The 18,518-nt window shown below is 49.1% G+C and overlaps 1 protein-coding gene across 1 annotated transcript in view; it reads left to right on the top strand.

The window, feature by feature from the left end:
- LOC142591394 (fatty acid synthase-like) overlaps nt 1-18,518 on the top strand; it is a 76,206-nt gene that overhangs the window by 32,304 nt on the left and 25,384 nt on the right. Inside the window, exons 10-15 of the mRNA XM_075703721.1 lie at nt 962-1,191; nt 3,050-3,253; nt 6,258-6,515; nt 10,846-11,062; nt 13,968-14,222; nt 17,846-18,019. Of these exons, the coding sequence (XP_075559836.1) occupies nt 962-1,191; nt 3,050-3,253; nt 6,258-6,515; nt 10,846-11,062; nt 13,968-14,222; nt 17,846-18,019 (1,338 nt within the window). The remainder of the gene's footprint in view (nt 1-961; nt 1,192-3,049; nt 3,254-6,257; nt 6,516-10,845; nt 11,063-13,967; nt 14,223-17,845; nt 18,020-18,518) is intronic.

The raw sequence follows: 18,518 nt of genomic DNA, 5'->3' as shown, positions 1-18,518 counted from the left end.
GGGGATCGTTTGATTGGGCTGTTCAGACAACACTGCGGGTCGCCACCCGACGCATGCGTCGTTGGTTACGTAAATTTGACATAGGGAGATTCAAATGAAAACAGACACGAGTAGTTTTACGTCACAGGGGCCCCAGGTACAAGACAGGCTTGCTGAAACTTCGCCCTTACAGGCACAGCAACGCGGCAAGCAAGGCTGCAGCTGTGAGCACAGAAAGCTAACCTGCGCTTTTGGCAGTAGTGACGGATTTATTACAGACAAGAACACAAGGTAACAATGGCCTGCAAAGTGTGACAGCAGACGATCAGCCAACCCCGGCAGCTGCCGAGGCCGTCCAGTCTAGTGGGAAACGCTCGCAACAGGTACGCAGCCAATTTCATTCCATCCTGCCTTTGGTACTTTGACAACTTAATTCGGTACTTCCGCACCACAGCGGGGAGAAGGCGCTGTTCTGATACTCGGGTGTGATTCATGAGTTGCCTCTACGAGATACAGCGGGCGGCTACAGCCCTAATCGCTTGGCCTGCAAGCGGCTCCCTTCTAAGACGTGAAACGGTCGGCATACGTCTGCAGGTGCGAGCACTTGCGACTCAGTCGTCAACCGTACTGCGCCCGAACTTGATCGACCGTTGTCCCTCCTCTCCAGAGCTTCTCTATAAAGCGTTGTCGGGGTGTCCTTACAGTGAAATGAAATTAAAAGTGTCACGCATTCATTTTCTACCTCAAGTCCTGTTCATATCTACAAAGGTTACTACTAGGGGGTACTCTGTAAGTGTCTTACAGAGTACTGCTGCTGCTGCAGCTCCTCCTCCTCCTCCTCCTCCTCCTCCTCCTCCTACTGCTACTACTACTACTACTACTACTACTACTACCAACACTACCACTACTACTACCAACACTACCACTACCACCACTAATACTACTACTACTACTACCACTACTACTACTACCACTACTGCAGGCCTGACGTGGGAGGAAACAAAGAAGCGCTGCCATGACGGCGTCATCGCTGCGTGCCACAACGCCCAGGACTCTGTGACCGTGTCCGGGCCGGCCGAGGCCGTGGCCAAAATGGTCGCAAAGCTCAAGGCCGAGAACGTGTTCGCCCGCGAGGTGAACAGCATGAACGTGGCCTTCCACAGCCCTTATATACAGAGCGTGGGGCCCTCGCTCCGGCAGGCCCTAGAAAAGGTACGTTGCCCTCCTGAATGCGCTGCTCCTGTTTAACTCCCTGCAAACGTTCTTGTGAACCTTCTGTAGGCCTTCTGGTAAACCTCTTGGCCTTTCCGTTGATCATCATCATCACCATCAGCCTATTTTGTGTTCACTGCAGGAAGAAGGCCTCTTCCAGTGATTTCCAACTGCTTCTGTCTTGCACCAAATTAAATCAGCCTATGCTTGCAAATATTTAACGCGAGTGTTTAGAAAAAGTTCATTTCTGCAAAAGACGATAGGAACACTGAGTCGCAATCACGGCACAATTGCACCAGGACAATAACATTTACAAAGTACGAAGCATTGTATACGCGGCACCTTTTCAAAGAAGTGCCCCGGTCCTCACTCACTCAGATATAACCACATAGACCCACGGAAACGCGCAGTTACACACAAACTCACACAGTATATAAGATGATGATGTGACCAGAGAATTTACATAATTTTGTAGTGATGCTTAGAGATGTGGATATACAAAAATGATCATGTATACGAGGGCATGCATACACAGACATCACGGGCACTTACATTCTGTGTACATTCAATTAATACTTTTGGCGGCCTGGCTACAAGAACCAGGCTTGTCGAAAATCAAGCCATGCGGGCCCATCAGCCACCGACAGGAAATGGCATGACCGCTGTCGAAGGAACTCTTCCTCCCCAAGGATTAACAGATCCTCTGAGAGAAACGACAGTAGCTCAGAGTAGAGCCTCCCCAGAAGTGGGAACAGAGCGCGGAGATGATGTTCCGCGGCAACTGCCTTGCACCAGTTGCTCCCTAAACAAAAGGCCCCCGCAGCAATTAAAAGTCGCGCAAAGCGGCCATGTGAGCAGCGACCAGATGTAATAAAGCGGTTAACTCCAAGGCTATGGAGGCCAGTATGCACGGCCCTCCAAAATACCCTGGCAATGACGCATGGCTGCACCACATGTTTTTCGGGTTCTTGAAAGGTGCAATAGGGACACAGCGACGATAGGACTATGCCACACCGATCTGGTCTGTCACGCGTTGGGATATAGTGTCAAGGGCGCCGTGTCGCAGAAAATGCGGCGTCGGCCTTTGCCGTCAGCGACGTTGTCCCACAGAAAATTCATCTTGAACCACAACCACGCAGGCCCTCCTTGTGGCGCCCAGGTGTTACAGAATTAATTGAATTTCGCAAAGTAAAAGGTATAAAAAAATTCGTAAAGTCTGACTTACACACAAGCTAAAAAAAAAGTATGGTGTTTTTACGTGCCAAAACCACTTTCTGATTATGAGGCACGCCGTAGTGGAGGGCTCCGGAAATTTCGACCCCCTGGGGTCCTTTAACGTGCACCTAAATCTAGGTACACGGGCGTTTTCGCATTTCGCCCCTATAGAAATGCGGCCGCCGTGGCCGGGATTCGATCCTGCGACTTCGTGCTCAGCAGCCCAACACCATATCCACTGAGCAACCACGGCGGGTTACACACAACCTACAGACATGATACTCCTTGCTTACGGGGATGTGAGCCATTGATGCGCCACTGTTTGTACTTTCTGCCTTAGGGGGGGGAGGGGGGTACGAGTTATTGCTCTGCCCTGGACTATCGCCGGGATCGGCCCACCATTGTTTTCTATCGGGCACCATGTCGCAGACCATCCAGTGTCGGTGTTGGCATCAACGGGGCCCGATAACGCTATCGCGTTCCGCCCTCAAAGACGAAGCTTAAGCGTCCTCCGAGTTTTCTTTTTCCAATTTTATCACACCACCCAATTTGTAGCCGTCCTCGACTGCGCTTCCTTTTGCTTTTCTTTTGTATCCAGCCTTCTTCACAGCGTTCTTCCCTGTTTATCTCATCCGCCGTCCAGGTGGCTCCTAACCCGAAGCCCCGCACCGAGCGCTGGGTGAGTTCTTCGGTGCCCGAGAGCCGCTGGGGCGAGCCCTTGGCCCAGCGCTGCTCGGCCGAGTACCACGTGAACAACATGCTCTCGCCCGTGCTCTTCAGCGAGGCCCTCCAGCACGTGCCCAGCAATGCCATCGTGGTCGAGATCGCGCCACACTGTCTTCTGCAGGTGAGCGGGGCTCCAAATTTGCTCGCTCCAAGGTTCGGTCCCCATAGACCTCAGACTCTGCCCAGGCGGCGCTGCGGAAAAACCCATCACCAGCGCCCCCATCGCAGCCTAGGTACGAACTGAGTAGTGCAAAAAGAGCTGTCCGCAAGCGAAGGTGCATAGGCCACGATGGACCCTCCTCTTTCGGTTGTGTTGAGACACAGTTTCCTGAAAATCAAGGAACTGCAAAGCTTCTTCAGCCCATCAACGCTTAGGAAAGGGAGGAAGCTCAGCAGGGCGAAGTACGTGTACAATATAAAAGAAGTCTCATGTGTTTTTTCAGCGTAGTGCAACACGAAAGTACAGAGAGTATCAGCTTTGTTTATGGGCATATCAGCATAAAAATCTAAGCATTTCAAATTGGTTCATATTCAAAATTTCCTGAGCACAAGACTTAAGCATATCCGTTATTTTTATGCATTTCATCGTAACGTTTTCTTTCTAGCAATTATTTACAGAGAGTAAATCCTTCCATAGCCTTTTTCGGGGCAGCAAACAGAAAACGTTTTCCAAGGCAGTAAACAGCGTCCGAACATAACGAAAGTAAGCTCCCTACAGTGCCTGCGCGCCGCGTATTTCTGTCTCGCAGAAGCTACATCATCGTGCAGTACCTTAGAACTTTTCGCAGACGCTTCAAGCAACACACGCGCACATATATATGTAAATGAACGCGACATTTTTTTCTACGCACGTGCGTTACTTCGCAATTACTCATCCAGTCTTCCTACAGCAACTTTATTGCTCACATGTGAAAGACGCAGTCCAGCAGGCTAAGCACATTGCGAAACGTGCTTCTTGTATCGGCGCAGGACATACAAAATACCGAAACTAGAAATGAGCTCGCGATACAACGATGCTCTAGAACAGCATTTTGAATTCATAAACGAACCAAAATGTTTGGTTAAACTGACCGGCCAAATCTCTCCGTTCCACTTGTTGAGTTAAGCGGAGGCGGACGTCTGTTAACAGGTGGAAATATCGATGGTACATACACATGATGGTTCGCAACGTTGTTGTTTTTTTCTGTTGCCAACGAAGTGGCGGTTGCAGATTCTTGCGTTTTCGCTTGGTTGCCGCGGTCCTCCGTCAGGACTACGCAGCACAATTACAGCAGAACAACATTATCGCACTTTCTCATGCTAGCCGCTATGTTGCGGGGAATGCAAGTATTTCGATTACCCAACAGGTTGAACGGCCCCTATCCAGCGCTCTCGCCTTTCCCCTTCATACGATCGCGATGGAAATCGGTAAATCCGAACGTTGTTATTCAGTCCTTCACGTTCATGGCAAATTACAACACAACAGTGGCGTCGATTGCGGCGTTTCTTCGTAGCGCGCGGAGCTATCGAGGTTGCTGCCGTTTCTTCCATCACGCAGCAAGCGCTTGGCAGTTCGGCCACCGAACACCTCTTAAACGGCGCGTCCGACCAGTGTAGAAATTCATAGCTCTCTGTATGGGTGTTAAATGCGCAAAACACTCGCAATGTGGACCAAAATCTAGTTAAATCGTTGTTTCGCAGTCGCTAGCTGCAGAGGCAACTTAGCAAGGGAGTCGGGCTTTGCACCACTTAATTACTGCCTCTCCGCACCGGCAGGTGGTGCTACGCGTCTTGCAAAACTCCAGAGTCTGACGTCTATAGATGAGAGATCGACCACACTTTTAATGCGTGGGCATTAGGAGTGTCAAAGAGGGATAAAAAAGTGTGATGTGTGTGTGTGAAACGTGGCAATGCACGTGGTAGTGGAACATATAGCGCAGCGGACGGTGGCCATGCAGCTCCGGGTTGGCGTCAGCTGCAGTTCGCTCCTCGAAGAACCCGGTCTCATGCCGAGTGAGTTCCTATAGAATACGTTGTAATGTGGTGAAGGCGGTTTATATCATGAATCCTGGACCTCAAAGCGGCGCGACGTAATGCCAACGCGTTTCTCTCACGTTTACCTTGAATGATTCTTTACAGCGACCTGGCGCACGCCGTGTGCACATCCTCTGCACACGTTGTCAATGACGTCGCGGCATGCTTCTTTGTTGGGCGTGCGCCTTCCTTTCGACGCTCCTTCCTTATCTAGGTGACGTCGTCGAGACCACTCCCACATCGCCCAGTCGGCTCTATCAGTTACAGCAAACGCGCCTTCTCCATTAGCCTCCTACCCGCCTTCTCATTACGTCACGTTACCCTATCCGTCCATAGAGCGAGAAACACCGATCATCTAATGTAGGTGAAGCGGCTAAACAGTGCTATAGCTTTAAAAACAAATTCAAAGACGTGTGTACTATTAATCGAAATACCCGGATGCAATGATATACGCTCATAGCGAGCGAATTTTCCGGCTTCAAAAGTGCATACAAGCACGACGGCGCTGCACTGATGGCAGTTTTCATGCGCACTTGCGCTAATGCCGAGATCTGCCGACCGGTCGGTCATCGTGGTGTAACCCCCGTGTAGATATGGTTCACAGGACCACCCTAAAAGCCCTTCATTTACATTTCGTAATGACGTAGTACCGTAACGTAAACGAACGACTGCAGAGACAAGAACACAACCACTAGCCATTTAGGGGTCGTCATCTGTTAAACAAAGCAGTAGCAGTAAAAGCACGATCTTTTGCAGGTTCTGTCTCTTTTCATAGACCACGACGTCCCTAAATGACGGGTGCTGGTTTTCTCTTGTTTCGTATTGTGTTGTGCCACCACACTTTACTGTATGTGCTACTTTAGTGTATATTATTAGGCAGGTTACACTTTAATGTAACCCTGCCTTCATTTCACGCTCATTTACACTTTTCAGGGGAAACTGCGTTCTGTTCGCTCACCGAAGCAAGTACTAGTTGAATTCAGCGCGTGTGCTTGGAGGCCTTCGGTCGTTCGTCTGGTTTCGTTTTTTTGTTTTCGGCGCCAGATGATCACAACGTGGATAAGCACTAACTAGTTGACCACCTTCACGTTACCTCTTATTTTTTCTCGCAGGCCATCCTCCGTCGTGCCCTTGGCTCGGGCGCCAGCTGCCTCGGCCTGATGAAGCGCAACGAGGACACCCCCGCCTTCTTCCTCAGTTCACTGGGCAAGCTACACACGCTGGGAGTCCAGCTGGACTTGGCTCCGTTGTATCCGCCGGTGCCGTGGCCCCTGCCGCGTGGTACGCCCAACATCGGCCACCTGGTCAGCTGGGATCACTCGCAACAGTGGGGCGTCGTCCGGTGGAACGACTTCCCGACGGTGGCGCAGGTCAGGCGCGTCACCTGTTTGGAAGAAGCAACGCGTGATTCACGAAAAGCAAAAAACAAAAAAAAAAAACGTCCGACGTGCGGCGATACGGTGTCGCCACCACTGCCGCGTCGTTCTTCCCGAGCATTCGCATCCGCCGTCGTTTTCGTCCGGCGAGGCACCGCTTCCACGCATGCGCACCGCACCGACTTGGATAGCACTGACCGATAAAGAACTTTCCCAGTACTCCTTCACTCTCGTAGCATGCATGTATACAAGCATTAGAAGGATCAACAATTGGGCGAGTTGGTACTGGTTGACAGCAGTTGGTGCACAGCGCTGTCCTGTGTGTTCCTGCCTTCTGTCTTCGTCATATTGCGCTGTCCCTTCAAGATGTCCAACGTATAAGCAGACTGCGTTGCCCCCGTTATGCGTTGTTCCCCGTACGGACAACCGGATCTGCGATCGGAAGAAGTTTCTTGACTGGAAAAGGCAGAGATGTCGACCGGAAAGGGGACTATCCGGCCTGCTGCTTTGCGCAAGGGAAGGGGGACAGAAGAAAGAGGGTCACAATGGGCGATGATGATGGGAGAAACGAGATGAGAGTAAAAGAGTAAAACTTTACTGCATATAAATAAAATAAGGCACGATGGTTGGAGCCCCTATTCCATGGCCCCACTGGCACGAGCGGCTCGCTGGGCTTGTTCCAGAAGAGCCAACTGGCTCTCCCGACCCTCGTCCGCAAGCCATGCCGCCCACTGCCTATTCCTCATTACTGGATGTTGGTGTAATATGGGGCTGTCTATGTGCGGAGGCCTCCTGGGGCACTCCCGTGTGATGTGTTTTAGTGTGGGTGTGTCTGTGCACCATGGACACGAGATGAAAGAACACATCGCGTAAGTGCTACCATCACAAGCGCGAGCATGGGCCCGTGTCGCCGAAGAAAGGTGAAAGAGCACGCGTTGCCTTCGATAGTTGGCTGCTCCGATAGCGGGCTGCTGTCTAAGTGCCTCAAGGTTGCTGCCAATGTCAGTATTCGTGGTCAGCTGCGCCCGTTTTGCTAATGGGACTACAAGAGACCTGCGCTCTTAAGAAGCTTGAGCCCTTTGAGGGTTGTCGTCCCCCACATCAATATTCGTCATCTATCTTGCGCGTCTTTTCTTTTTCTTAACGCTTCGCGCCTGATAATTCCAGGTCACGAACTGCATATGCGTTATCGGCGCGGCATCGCAACATCGACAGGAAAGTAGCGAGCGCGCACTTTTGAAGAGAGCAAACGCAAGCAAGGCAGATGACGATTATCGTCGTGTTACAAGATGCGCCCCAAAGGGTGCAAACGTTTTCAGGATGGTAATCTTGCACTTTCCACATCGTTGTTCGGGTTCGACACCCCTGTATGAAATCCTGCTAATGCTTCAGTGTTGGGAGCTCGGTGACCCTAACGCACTGCAACTGTAAACCGATATCGCTCTTGAGCAAGTGGACCAATGCACCAGGCGCATCTGTATCGAAGGGTTCCGGTCGATTGTTCACTTGTGAGCGAAAATCTAACCTGACCTAACCGAATACGGTGTATGTTGCCATTATGCTGAGACGTTAGGCCATTAGTCATAAGACGAGATGGAAAATTAGAAGAAAACATTGTTTTAAAAAAAATATGGTTGGGTTGAAATGAACACACCACCAGCTGGCTAACACTCCCAGTGTTAGTTCAGAATGCGTAGATAAATAATTCATAAAGTGCGCAGCAAAAAGGCGCCGCAGTAGCTCAGTGGGTAAGAGCCTCGCACGCGTAATGCTAAGACGCGGGTTCGTATCCCACCTGGAGCCAGTTATTGTTCATCCACTTCTATTTCTTTCCTTTATTTATTCAGTTTACCCTACAGGCTCGGAGGAGCATTGAGTAGGGGGGGTTACAGAAAAATGACAAATATTTAACGCAAGGAAGGGAACTACATAGTAAGAGAAACAAATTTGTACATTGGAAAAAAAGGAACACTGTTAAACATTGGAAAAAATACATACCAAATCAAGGAAATACAATGGAAAACAAAGTCCAAAAACAATACAAAGCCGAATAGAATACAAAGTCGTACACCAAAGTTCTATGATCATTTCTTCTCTTCAATTAAAACTGCGAGAATAATATTCCCTGTGCTTTACTTGGTGCCATTGTTAGTTGTGCCTGTGCTTTTGACTTACAAAAAGCGGCTCCCACGTTCCCCTTTTCGTTTATATAGCGGGTGCCCCACGTGTCCTGAGCCAAACTTTAATAATATGCAAATACAACGTAGCTAGGCAGAACCAAGGTAATCTTGTTCGCCATGGCTCGGAGACACCTAGAGGAGTTCTTTTTTTTTTTGCATTTCGCCTAATTAAATAATTAGTCTTTATTCATTATTCAACTACTCGAGTAATATAATAACATGAAACGTTTCAATGACAAATTGTAGAGCAACGTGAAAAACACCGACACAGCTATCTGCTGCTCAATTCGCGGTACATAAAAGTGTTCTTTCCAAGCACGAATGAAGCCCACGAATACGCGCAAAGTGCCTCGAGCGGCCAGTCGCGTGGCAATTTTGTGGGTTTTTGAGGGAGCCTTTCATGCTTGGAGAAACACAAAAAACAACGGAAAGCTGTATCGGGAATTTTTTCATGTTGCTCTGCAATTTTTTCATCGACAATTTTATATAATATATCAATATTTGAGAAGTTCATTAGTTAATTAAGACTAATTACGTAGTTAGGCGGAATGAAAAGGGTAATCTGAGTATCTCCGAGCGACAGCAAACAACATTACTTTGTTCTGTCCGGCTACGTGGCATTTGCGCATTTTTTTTTCAATTTGGCACAGTTTACGTGGGATAATATATATATATATATATATATGTATGTATGTATGTATGTATGTATGTATGTATGTATGTATGTATGTATATATATATATATATATATATATGTATGTATGTATGTATATATATATATATATAGAGAGAGAGAGTAATTTAGGCTCATAGCAACTTCAGGCGCAATAAATAACTGCAAGTGGTATGAGGCGGAATCATGTCTGTTTAAATTTTTTTTTCCTGTTTTTTGAGGGCAACACGCAAATCTATCGACTAAGATCAGGCTGAAGTTCTTTGTGTTTTCTTTATTTTTCAACTACGAAGCTTCCTTTTTTTTAGGAATCTGTATGGATTTCTTTTGGAAGCTCAGTGCAACTGCGTTTTTTTTTTTTTTTCTTACGGTGCTCTCTCGGCCTGGCGGATTTTTTCAAGAACTCGTTCATTTATCACCTGTCTTTAACTTCCAGGTTAGTTCTTTGAAAGGAACCGTCGCTTGCGCATAGGGAGGAGAGAGAGAGCCAGGCAAGGGAAGGCAAGGAGGTCGACCAGACACGCGTCCGGTTTGCTACCCTTCGCAGAGGGAAGAGGATCGGAAGATTTTATCTGAACGTACGCAGTGTGAAGCCGTAGTACGTCGCACTTATAGAACTTCAGATATATCGGTGTCTCCTACTAACACTTTATGCTTAGCTAGAGGGCGTCCTTTGCAGCACTTCAGACGCACGACATCTATCGGAAAGCGCCAGAACGTACCTCGCCACGACGTTTATCTAAGCCACTTACTCTCAGGAGACTCTTGTCATCAGAACGAAATTCACAGGAGAACAAAAAATAGGTTGGAGCGCATACAGCAGGCATTACTAAATCCCGACCGCCAGCTTACCATTATCCATCAGAATTAAAGTTTACAGTCATTGCATTCTACAGGTGCTAACGTACGGGACAGAAACTTCGAGTTTAACAAGGAAGCTCGTAAGCAAGCTGGGTACCGCGCCATGAGCGAGGGAATGACATATATTACGCGTAACGCTAAGGGACAGAAGAGAGCGGTGTGGATTAGACAGCGAACGGGGCTGTCCGATACTCCAGTTAACCCTACGAGGAAAGAATGGTGCTGCGCAGGCCATATAACGCGTAGGCCAAATAACAGGTGGTCAATTGGAGTTAAAGAATGTGATTCAAGGTAAGGGAGGCGCATGCAGTCGATGACCGCAGATGACTAGGTGGCATGATGAAATGAGGAAATTCGCAAGTGCCGACTGGCCCAAGACAGGGATAATCGGAGATATCTGGGACGGACCTTCGTCCTGCAGTGGACATAAAAAGGGTCGCGATGAAGGTGACGGTGATAAGGATTTGCTGCAGGCAATATTTTAGAAGTCCTGCGCAACTCGTCTCGAAGCATGCGATATATCGGAAGTTCCATATGCACAACCACCGAACCACGTTCCGATGGCGCTCGACGGGCAGCTCACCCTTTCCAACGGGCGCTCCTGCTGTAGGTTCCCGAGGAAGCCGTCGAGGTCAACCTCGAGGACAACGAAGGGGACGCCTACCTCGCCGGGCACCAGCTGGACGGCCGAGTTCTGTTTCCGGCGACAGGCTACATGGTGCTGGCCTGGAAGTCCTTGACCAAGCGCTGTGGAAAGTTGTTCCACCAGGTGCCCGTGGTTTTCGAGGACGTCACCCTACACAGGGCCACCATCCTACCAAAGAGCGGTGCGTGAATTGCAACCGGGTCGATGAGGGCTGATGTGGGCTCGTTGGTAGGTCAGTTTCAGATTTGTTGTATAGCGTGGACACAGCGACACGGAGACAGAAGGCACAAGAGACATCACACAGTGATGTGTTTTGTCTCACGTACCACTGCGCTGTCTCACCTGCCTTCCATACTGCATATTTTTCATGCCTGCGCTACAACAAATTAGTCACAAATAGGCGGTACCGAAGCAGCATGGTCGGTGTCGCGCAAGCCTAGCATGAGCGCGCGATAAAGAATCAAGTTGGTACACCAAGTACAAGTAGGCGTCTCTGTCCGTGTTACGCTTGGTATACTGCTTTTTTGTTCAACTGCAGCGACATCAAATGATCTAGTTATCATGCGATCACGCTGTTGTGGAGTATCCGCCTCGTATTTGGGTATGAAATGGGGTGGCAGGCTGGTGCTCCCTGAGATACCACCTATCTATCTATCTATCTATCTATCTATCTATCTATCTATCTATCTATCTATCTATCTATCTATCTATCTATCTATCTATCTATCTATCTATCTATCTATCTGTCTGTCTGTCTGTCTGTCTATCTATCTATCTATCTATCTATCTATCTAGCCTTTTACGCCGACCCAGTTGCCCATGTTGCCTACCAGCTTGGGCTGCTAGTTGTGTGCTCGCGGTCGTGATGTCGTCACGGTCGTTACATCCTCGTCGTTCGGTCTTCGCCAATCGCCTCTCTTCAGGGCGTCGTCGTCACCCCACCGTCTTCAAGCCATCGTCGGCATACAAGCTTCTTAATACATTCGTCGTTTCGCCATTGTCGTCGTGCACTCGCCGTCATCCAATTGTCCTCATACCGTTTCTATGCCATTGTAGTCGTGCGTTCGTGACAACGAATGCATGACTTGGTACTGATGCCGTCCATCGTCGTCATTCTGATCTCGTCATCCAACTCGTGTCATGTAGTCGTCGTCATGCTGTCGTTTTACCATCACCATTCCTTCCGTACCGTCATCCCATTGTCGTCATGACATTGTCGTCATACCTCATTGATCGTTCCACCAACATCACTCTTTCGTTGTCATTCCATCGCAATTATATGCTTTCGTCGTTCAATCTTGATTACGCTGCCATCATTATGCCATCGTTGTGGTTGTATCGTCTTCAGACAGTCGCCGTCGTGCATTCGTTGTCATACCGTCGTCGTCATGCCGTCGTCGTCACTCCATCGCCGTCATACAGGCTTGGTCATACAGTCGTCGTCACGCACTCGTCATCATCACATTGTCATCATACCGTTGTCATGCCATGGTCGTCATTGCGGCGTCATGCATTCGTTGTCAGTCATCGTCGTGATGCCGTCGTGGTCGTTCCATCGCAGTCCTTCTAACTTCTAACGTATGACACTTGTCATGTAGTAGTCGTCATACCACTGGCACGTCATTGTTACGTTGTCATTTTATCATGGTCATCCCTTAATTAACGTCATCCCATTATCGTTATGCCACCTTCTTCGATCCATCAACGTCATTTCCTCCTTCTTCACTCTGTCATAATTGTGCTGTCACCATTCAATCTTAATTAAACCGCTGTTGCCATGCCATCGTCGTCATTGCGCGGTCGTCAGACAGTCGTGGCCGTGAATCCGTTGTCATAACGTCGTCGTGCCATGGTCGTCAATGCAGCTTCGTCATTCAGTTGCCATAATGTCGTCGTCATCCAATCGTCCTCATATCGGCATCGTGACGCTGTCTTCGACACACCATCGTCATCACTGAAGAATAGTCATCTCATCGTTGTCGTGCCGTTGTCGTCACACCGCCATTGTCGTTCCGTAGACTTCATGCCTTCTTCGTCCTTTCATAGTTGTCAGGGCGTCAGATTCACACAGCAGCACATTGGCTAGTGAGGATACCAGATTCTCTCACATATAGCCAAGGCAATGGAAGTCTCAGAATAAGAACTGCAGATGGCAAATAGATTAGAATTCAGAAATCCGGTGTGTCGCTACATTGCTCGAACGCTTACCGAGTTATCACCGACAGTCATCGTGAGATAGAATTCTGCAGTATCTTTTTCTTTAATGGATAAAGATAGTAAGAGCTCGGTAATTAACCCCACAGAGCCAACGTATGTATTGGTGTGTCTTTATACTTCGAAATTCTGATTTAAGCACTGGAAAGTGAACGCAAAGTACACAGTAGCGTTTTGGTACTCTATTGAGTACCAAAACGCTACTGTGGAGTTTTGCGTAGCTCAGAAAACCTATTAGATAGGTAATTGCGATACAAATTATTTTATTCAACCATCATTTGATTGTTTTATTGTACGTATGTACACTCCATCGTCAAATATAGATGCTAACAAGTTCTTTAAACGCGTTTACGCGGATGGCCTCCAGGTTTTCAGTAGTTAAGGGACTTCTAGGCTCTAGACCTCTAGATTGCTCCCACCGTTCAGGTTCCACAAGGCTGCCACACTGGAAATCGCCGCATTTAGCTCTATCTTCCCTGAAAGAGTAGTAGGGTTAAGGATTCTATGTGAATTTGGGCGTTGACTGTCCCGTACGACGTCGTCACCAGGACGACACTGGGGAGCCGGAGAAAAGCCGTAAAAAAAAAAGACGCATCCGAAAGTGAAAGCGCATTGGGCGTACACTGCTGCCCGTGTCACAGGTAGAGCTCTAGCGTGCGTATCTCCACTTTGCCGGCTCTTTAGAAGAAGTGCCGGATGAAGCTACGTCCGGCTAAGAAAAAGGGCCGATACCAACAATTACGAGTCATCTGCTGCTAAGCCTGCCACAGCAGACTTGCCAGAGGAGCGAAACTCTGGGGCACGTGTTCTCTTTAACTGTGGATCGACGACACCGTACGCAGGGGGTAGTTCATGTGTACTTGTTTTCGCAGGCTCCGTGAAGTTCCTGGTGAACATCATGCGCGCCACTGGCGTGTTCGAGGTGTGTGAGGCCGGCACAGTGGCCGCGAGCGGCCACATCCGCATGGCCGATGACGGCGAGAAGCTTTTGAACAGGGAGCCCCCCGGGACGCCCACTGAGACAGTGGCCTACGACCTGGACGCCGAGGACATCTACAAGGAGCTCAGGCTTCGGGGCTACGAGTACTACGGAGGCTTCCGGGGCATCGTCAAGGCCGACCTCAACAGTGAGACTCCCCCCCTCCTCCTCCCCCCCCCCGCAGTTCTGCCTCTCGTTATCGCGTGCTCCGTTGTATAGACAGCACGGGACTCGCGCATATGGCACAGATATCGTAATCATGAGAGCGTAGGGTAGGCTAAGGCCCAAACTCTGAGACCTTCCTTAGCTTAGTAAGGAAGCCTTCATTGCTATTACGCCACCTTACGTCAATTCTGAACGTTTCCTCTTTCAAGGGTTCCTTAGTAGGGGCTTCCTTGGCGCTCCCTTACCGTAAGGTAACCCTGGAGCTACTTTCATGCTTCCGTTCTCCACTTTCTTGTTTTGCGCGAAGTGGGCTTCTCAGCAACGACTTTCCTCGCTGATGCGACTGAACGAGGGCTTCTTTGCAATTCTTGCCCACGTGATGTTAGTCTGCGCACGCGCAATTACATTCCGGTGGCCAGCTGGCCGGGCAGCGAGAAGAAAACGGCGGCTTCGAGTTTGAGCAGACGGCAGCGCGCTCAATGCGAAGTGCAGAGTACAAGCACACCGTATGTGGCCTCTGTGTCCTCCGGTATCTGTGGCCTCCCAGATACAGCAGTTCGTGCGTTAATTGCTTTCCACACACGCCACCGAATCTCTAGGCCATGTTGAGCTAATACAGCCTCCTTTGTTAAACGTACAGCAAGGGAAAATTGAGAACCCATCTGAGGAGCAGCGCCCAACTGTCCCCATTACCTTGCTGTCGAAGCATCACGACAGAAATGTAAAGCAAATGCCACTATCAGTTGAGAACGAAAGGGCGAAAGAGCACAGCACTACAGCTTAGTATACCTGAAGCAGCCGGCATCCACCTCAAGGTGTCCACGGTGCCCTCCGCAAGGTGTCCATACGTACTGTAGCGTTGAGCGTTAATCAGGAAAAAGCGGATGCGTTTACACATTAGCGATATAACGGGAGAAAAAGTATTCCATGAAATAACTTTTTTGCTGAATAAAGGCATTTGGTGACGCTTATGACGAATACCCTTGAACCCTGACGCATGGAATCCGTTCTTTAAATAGCGAAAGAGTTCCTTTCGTGAGGGTGGGTGAAAGGAGCTTTCAGAATACACTTGCTTCCTCCGTGCATCCTTGACGGTAAGAAAGCATGAAAAGCTCTTCAAATAAAGTGAGGAAGTCGCACAAGGAAAGGAAGGTTTCAGAATCTGTTCCTAAGCTAGGCTGAGGTAAAAGTGAAGAGCTTCAAAGCAGCGGGTTTCATGCTTCGAAATATAGTCACTGGCACATGAGGCCTTTTTGCCCGTTTTTGCACACATTGGCGTCAAAAGTATTCTGATAATACAAATGTTGGTAGTTCGCGCTTCTTCATGTCAGTGTGTTTTCCTTTCTAGTGGGTGTACGTCTTGTCCCAGTTACTGCGAGCCGTACGTAGCAACAAGAACAATGGAGGTATACACCGACTAACCCTATTTATCGCTCTATTAGAACAGACCGGGCTTCGTCCCCTTCCCGTTAAGCTTGTGGACGTTTTCCGCGCTTCTCGGTGTTATCGCCCCATGGGCCTTTAATTCCGTGCCCCCTCCCCCCAAACCCTTCACTTTAGGCTCTTCCGCTAGTTATTTCTCTGGACACGTAGTGATTAATATAACATTCGACATGTTCTTTCTGAGTTGTCCCTACAACTGTTCTCTAAACAAGTACGGCCGAAACTTCCTTACGGGGTTATTATCGTGGCCCAAATCATTATACAAAGGCTTCTTGTTTGTGCGTCTCCGAGCTAGAGGTTCTTGCTTCTCTTCCGTTAGATTAGGCTTGCGCTGCCCATCCCCTGGCTGTTCGGTCGTGTAGAGACAACGCTCCCCTTCTTTCGTCGAGGCATGTTTGCAGTCCGAGCGTAGGAGCAGCTGTGGAGAGCAGCGACCGGCATCTGGTGTCTGCTCGTTTCGCCGTTAAGCGCGTGCCAACCGCGCCAGCTGTGCCCCAGGTCCGCGTTAGCTGCGCTTATAGCGCGTGAAGGGGGCGGAGCTTCTGGCTTTGTTGCGGGTGACGTGGCCTTCCTGCCCAGAGGAACCCAGGACTCGCCAAATTATCGTATAAATCATGTGACTTACTTTAAGGGAACCCTTACTACATAGGTGATCCACATTGGCCATATTTTCAAACTCCTAAGTTAGCTTGTTATTTCACACTCTCGACGAAAACCGAGAAATTTAGATTCATTTTAAATTTCGTTAATAAACTACAGCATACAGTTTCATAATTTTGATATTATACGCGTTATTGGGTGTAATTTGAGATTTTATCATTATTTGGCCGATTTATGAGCGAAAATTGCCTTTCTTAAGGTGAGCCAGAAAATGCAATTCCTATATAATGCTTCGCATTAAAAGTTGTAAGGATATGCTATACGCTCGCTGGTATTTCAGTGCCAAATAGCCGACAACGAGAAGTTCACTTGTGAGACCACAGATCCAAGTGATATGGTGGGCATCTACCAACTGATGACCTCGGACACTATCTTCTGCTTCTACGGCGGATGCTCGTTGTCTGCTTTTGCACATGCGGTGCAACAACGGTGTTACATGAATACGCACCCAAGGATGTTAAATAGAAATAAACGACCTGATGGCAATTAGATGATCCGTGGACAATGCATTTCACGAGTCGTCGTCGCAGTATCTCCACAAAACGGGCCTCCAGGCTTACTTATACGTTCACTTCTACGTTATGCCGAGTGGGTAAACCCACTCGTGTTTACCCACTCGGTTACCCATTCGTGTTTACAGCCTGTACTCGTCAAGTGTTGTCATACAATTGCGATTTCATAGGCTGCTGGCACGCACTGCTCGAAATTTCAACTTCACCGGTGGAACCCAAGTCGCGCAGGCTTTAGACGCCCATTCATTTCGTGCGCCACGACGCAGCCTATGGACGCAGTAGAAATGTAGCACAGGAGCGCAATGCGCTCCTCCCCAAGGTGCTTACCAAAACGAATCGCTTCACTCGTCTCTTTCGCCCCTCGTTGTGCTGGTCGTTGGGGCTTGGATATTAAAGCGTTTACACAAAGGCAACGATTCGGCGGGATCGCGCTCTCGCGCGAACGAGTGGCGGAGAGCATTCGTCACCGCAACGCCAGATCTTTCAGAGCAATTTGAGACGCGCACGCTGTCAGGCGAGGGATTCGGCGCATATCAAGGTTTAAATGTGGTGGAGCGCTCGGGGAATTCGGGAAGGACAGCGCTCTTTTCCCGCCGCCCTCTCCCCCTGTGCGGGCTGCGGGGAAGGGCTCCCACGGTGGGAGAGTAGAACGGCGATAGCCTTCCACGCCGGCACTCGGTCCGCTCGAGACGACAAGCATATGGGGAATAGAGTTATACCTACTGCCACCAATGCGATACCGCTACAGATGTGCCGGTGAATGGCTCTGTTCTCTACGTAACCAGGCAACGAAACGACAAACGCTGCCTAAATGTCCCCACTGCAACAAAAAAAAATGCACGCGTTCAAGCACGTCATTCCCTTAATCACGCGAAAAGTTTTCCCGGAATGTTCCACTGTTAGCATAAGTCGACAACCGTCGTCGATGGTGTCTGCACAATGTTCGTGAGCCGTAGCTCCGCTTTGAACATTCCCGTCGCGACTCTTGCAGAGCCGTACGGCACGCTCAAGTGGGAGGACAACTGGGTCACCTTCACCGACGCCATGCTTCAGTTCAGCATCTTGGGCAACCCACTGCGAACCTTCAGGCTGCCCGTCAGGATACAGTCGTGCCACATTGACCCCCATGTCCACGCTAGGGTCGTCGAAAAGGCCGGCGATGCGGGTAAGTCACGCTATGTCTCCCTGTTTATTTCGTGATATTTTTGAGACCATAAAAAAGCGCATTATACACGTCGTGAATGTTGCGATACCGCTTTCCTCTCCACGCGAGAATTTGAAAAGCTGTTGACTGGGGCTAGTCGGTTATCGTCTATCGAATGTTTTGATACAGAGACTCCCTTTATTCTTTTTTTCTTATTCACTCTGTTCTAGGATTTCTTTGCACGCCAGGAAAGCTTTAACCCGAGTGAGTAATCAACCCAAAAGACAAAACCTTCTTTTGGTTTCCTTTTTTTATACGAAGTAGACCAGGCCTTCTGCACTTACTCTCTGTTCCTGACAATCAAAGACCTCAACTTCCCGGACAGGCACGGATGTATGTGATGACTAGGTGGAAGTGCGAGACCGTGACTACTGTCACGGTCGCTCCGTTCGACCTGTTGTCGACAACGTCTCACAGAAACGAAGTCGATTGTAAGTTCCACGCCCTGCCTTCTGTTTTC

The sequence above is a fragment of the Dermacentor variabilis genome, chromosome 8 (genome assembly GCF_050947875.1).
Source record: "Dermacentor variabilis isolate Ectoservices chromosome 8, ASM5094787v1, whole genome shotgun sequence".
In the NCBI taxonomy this organism is placed as follows: Eukaryota; Metazoa; Arthropoda; class Arachnida; order Ixodida; family Ixodidae; genus Dermacentor; species Dermacentor variabilis.
The sequence above is the reverse complement of the archived record's forward strand: the minus strand, read 5'-3'. Positions and strand labels throughout refer to the sequence as shown.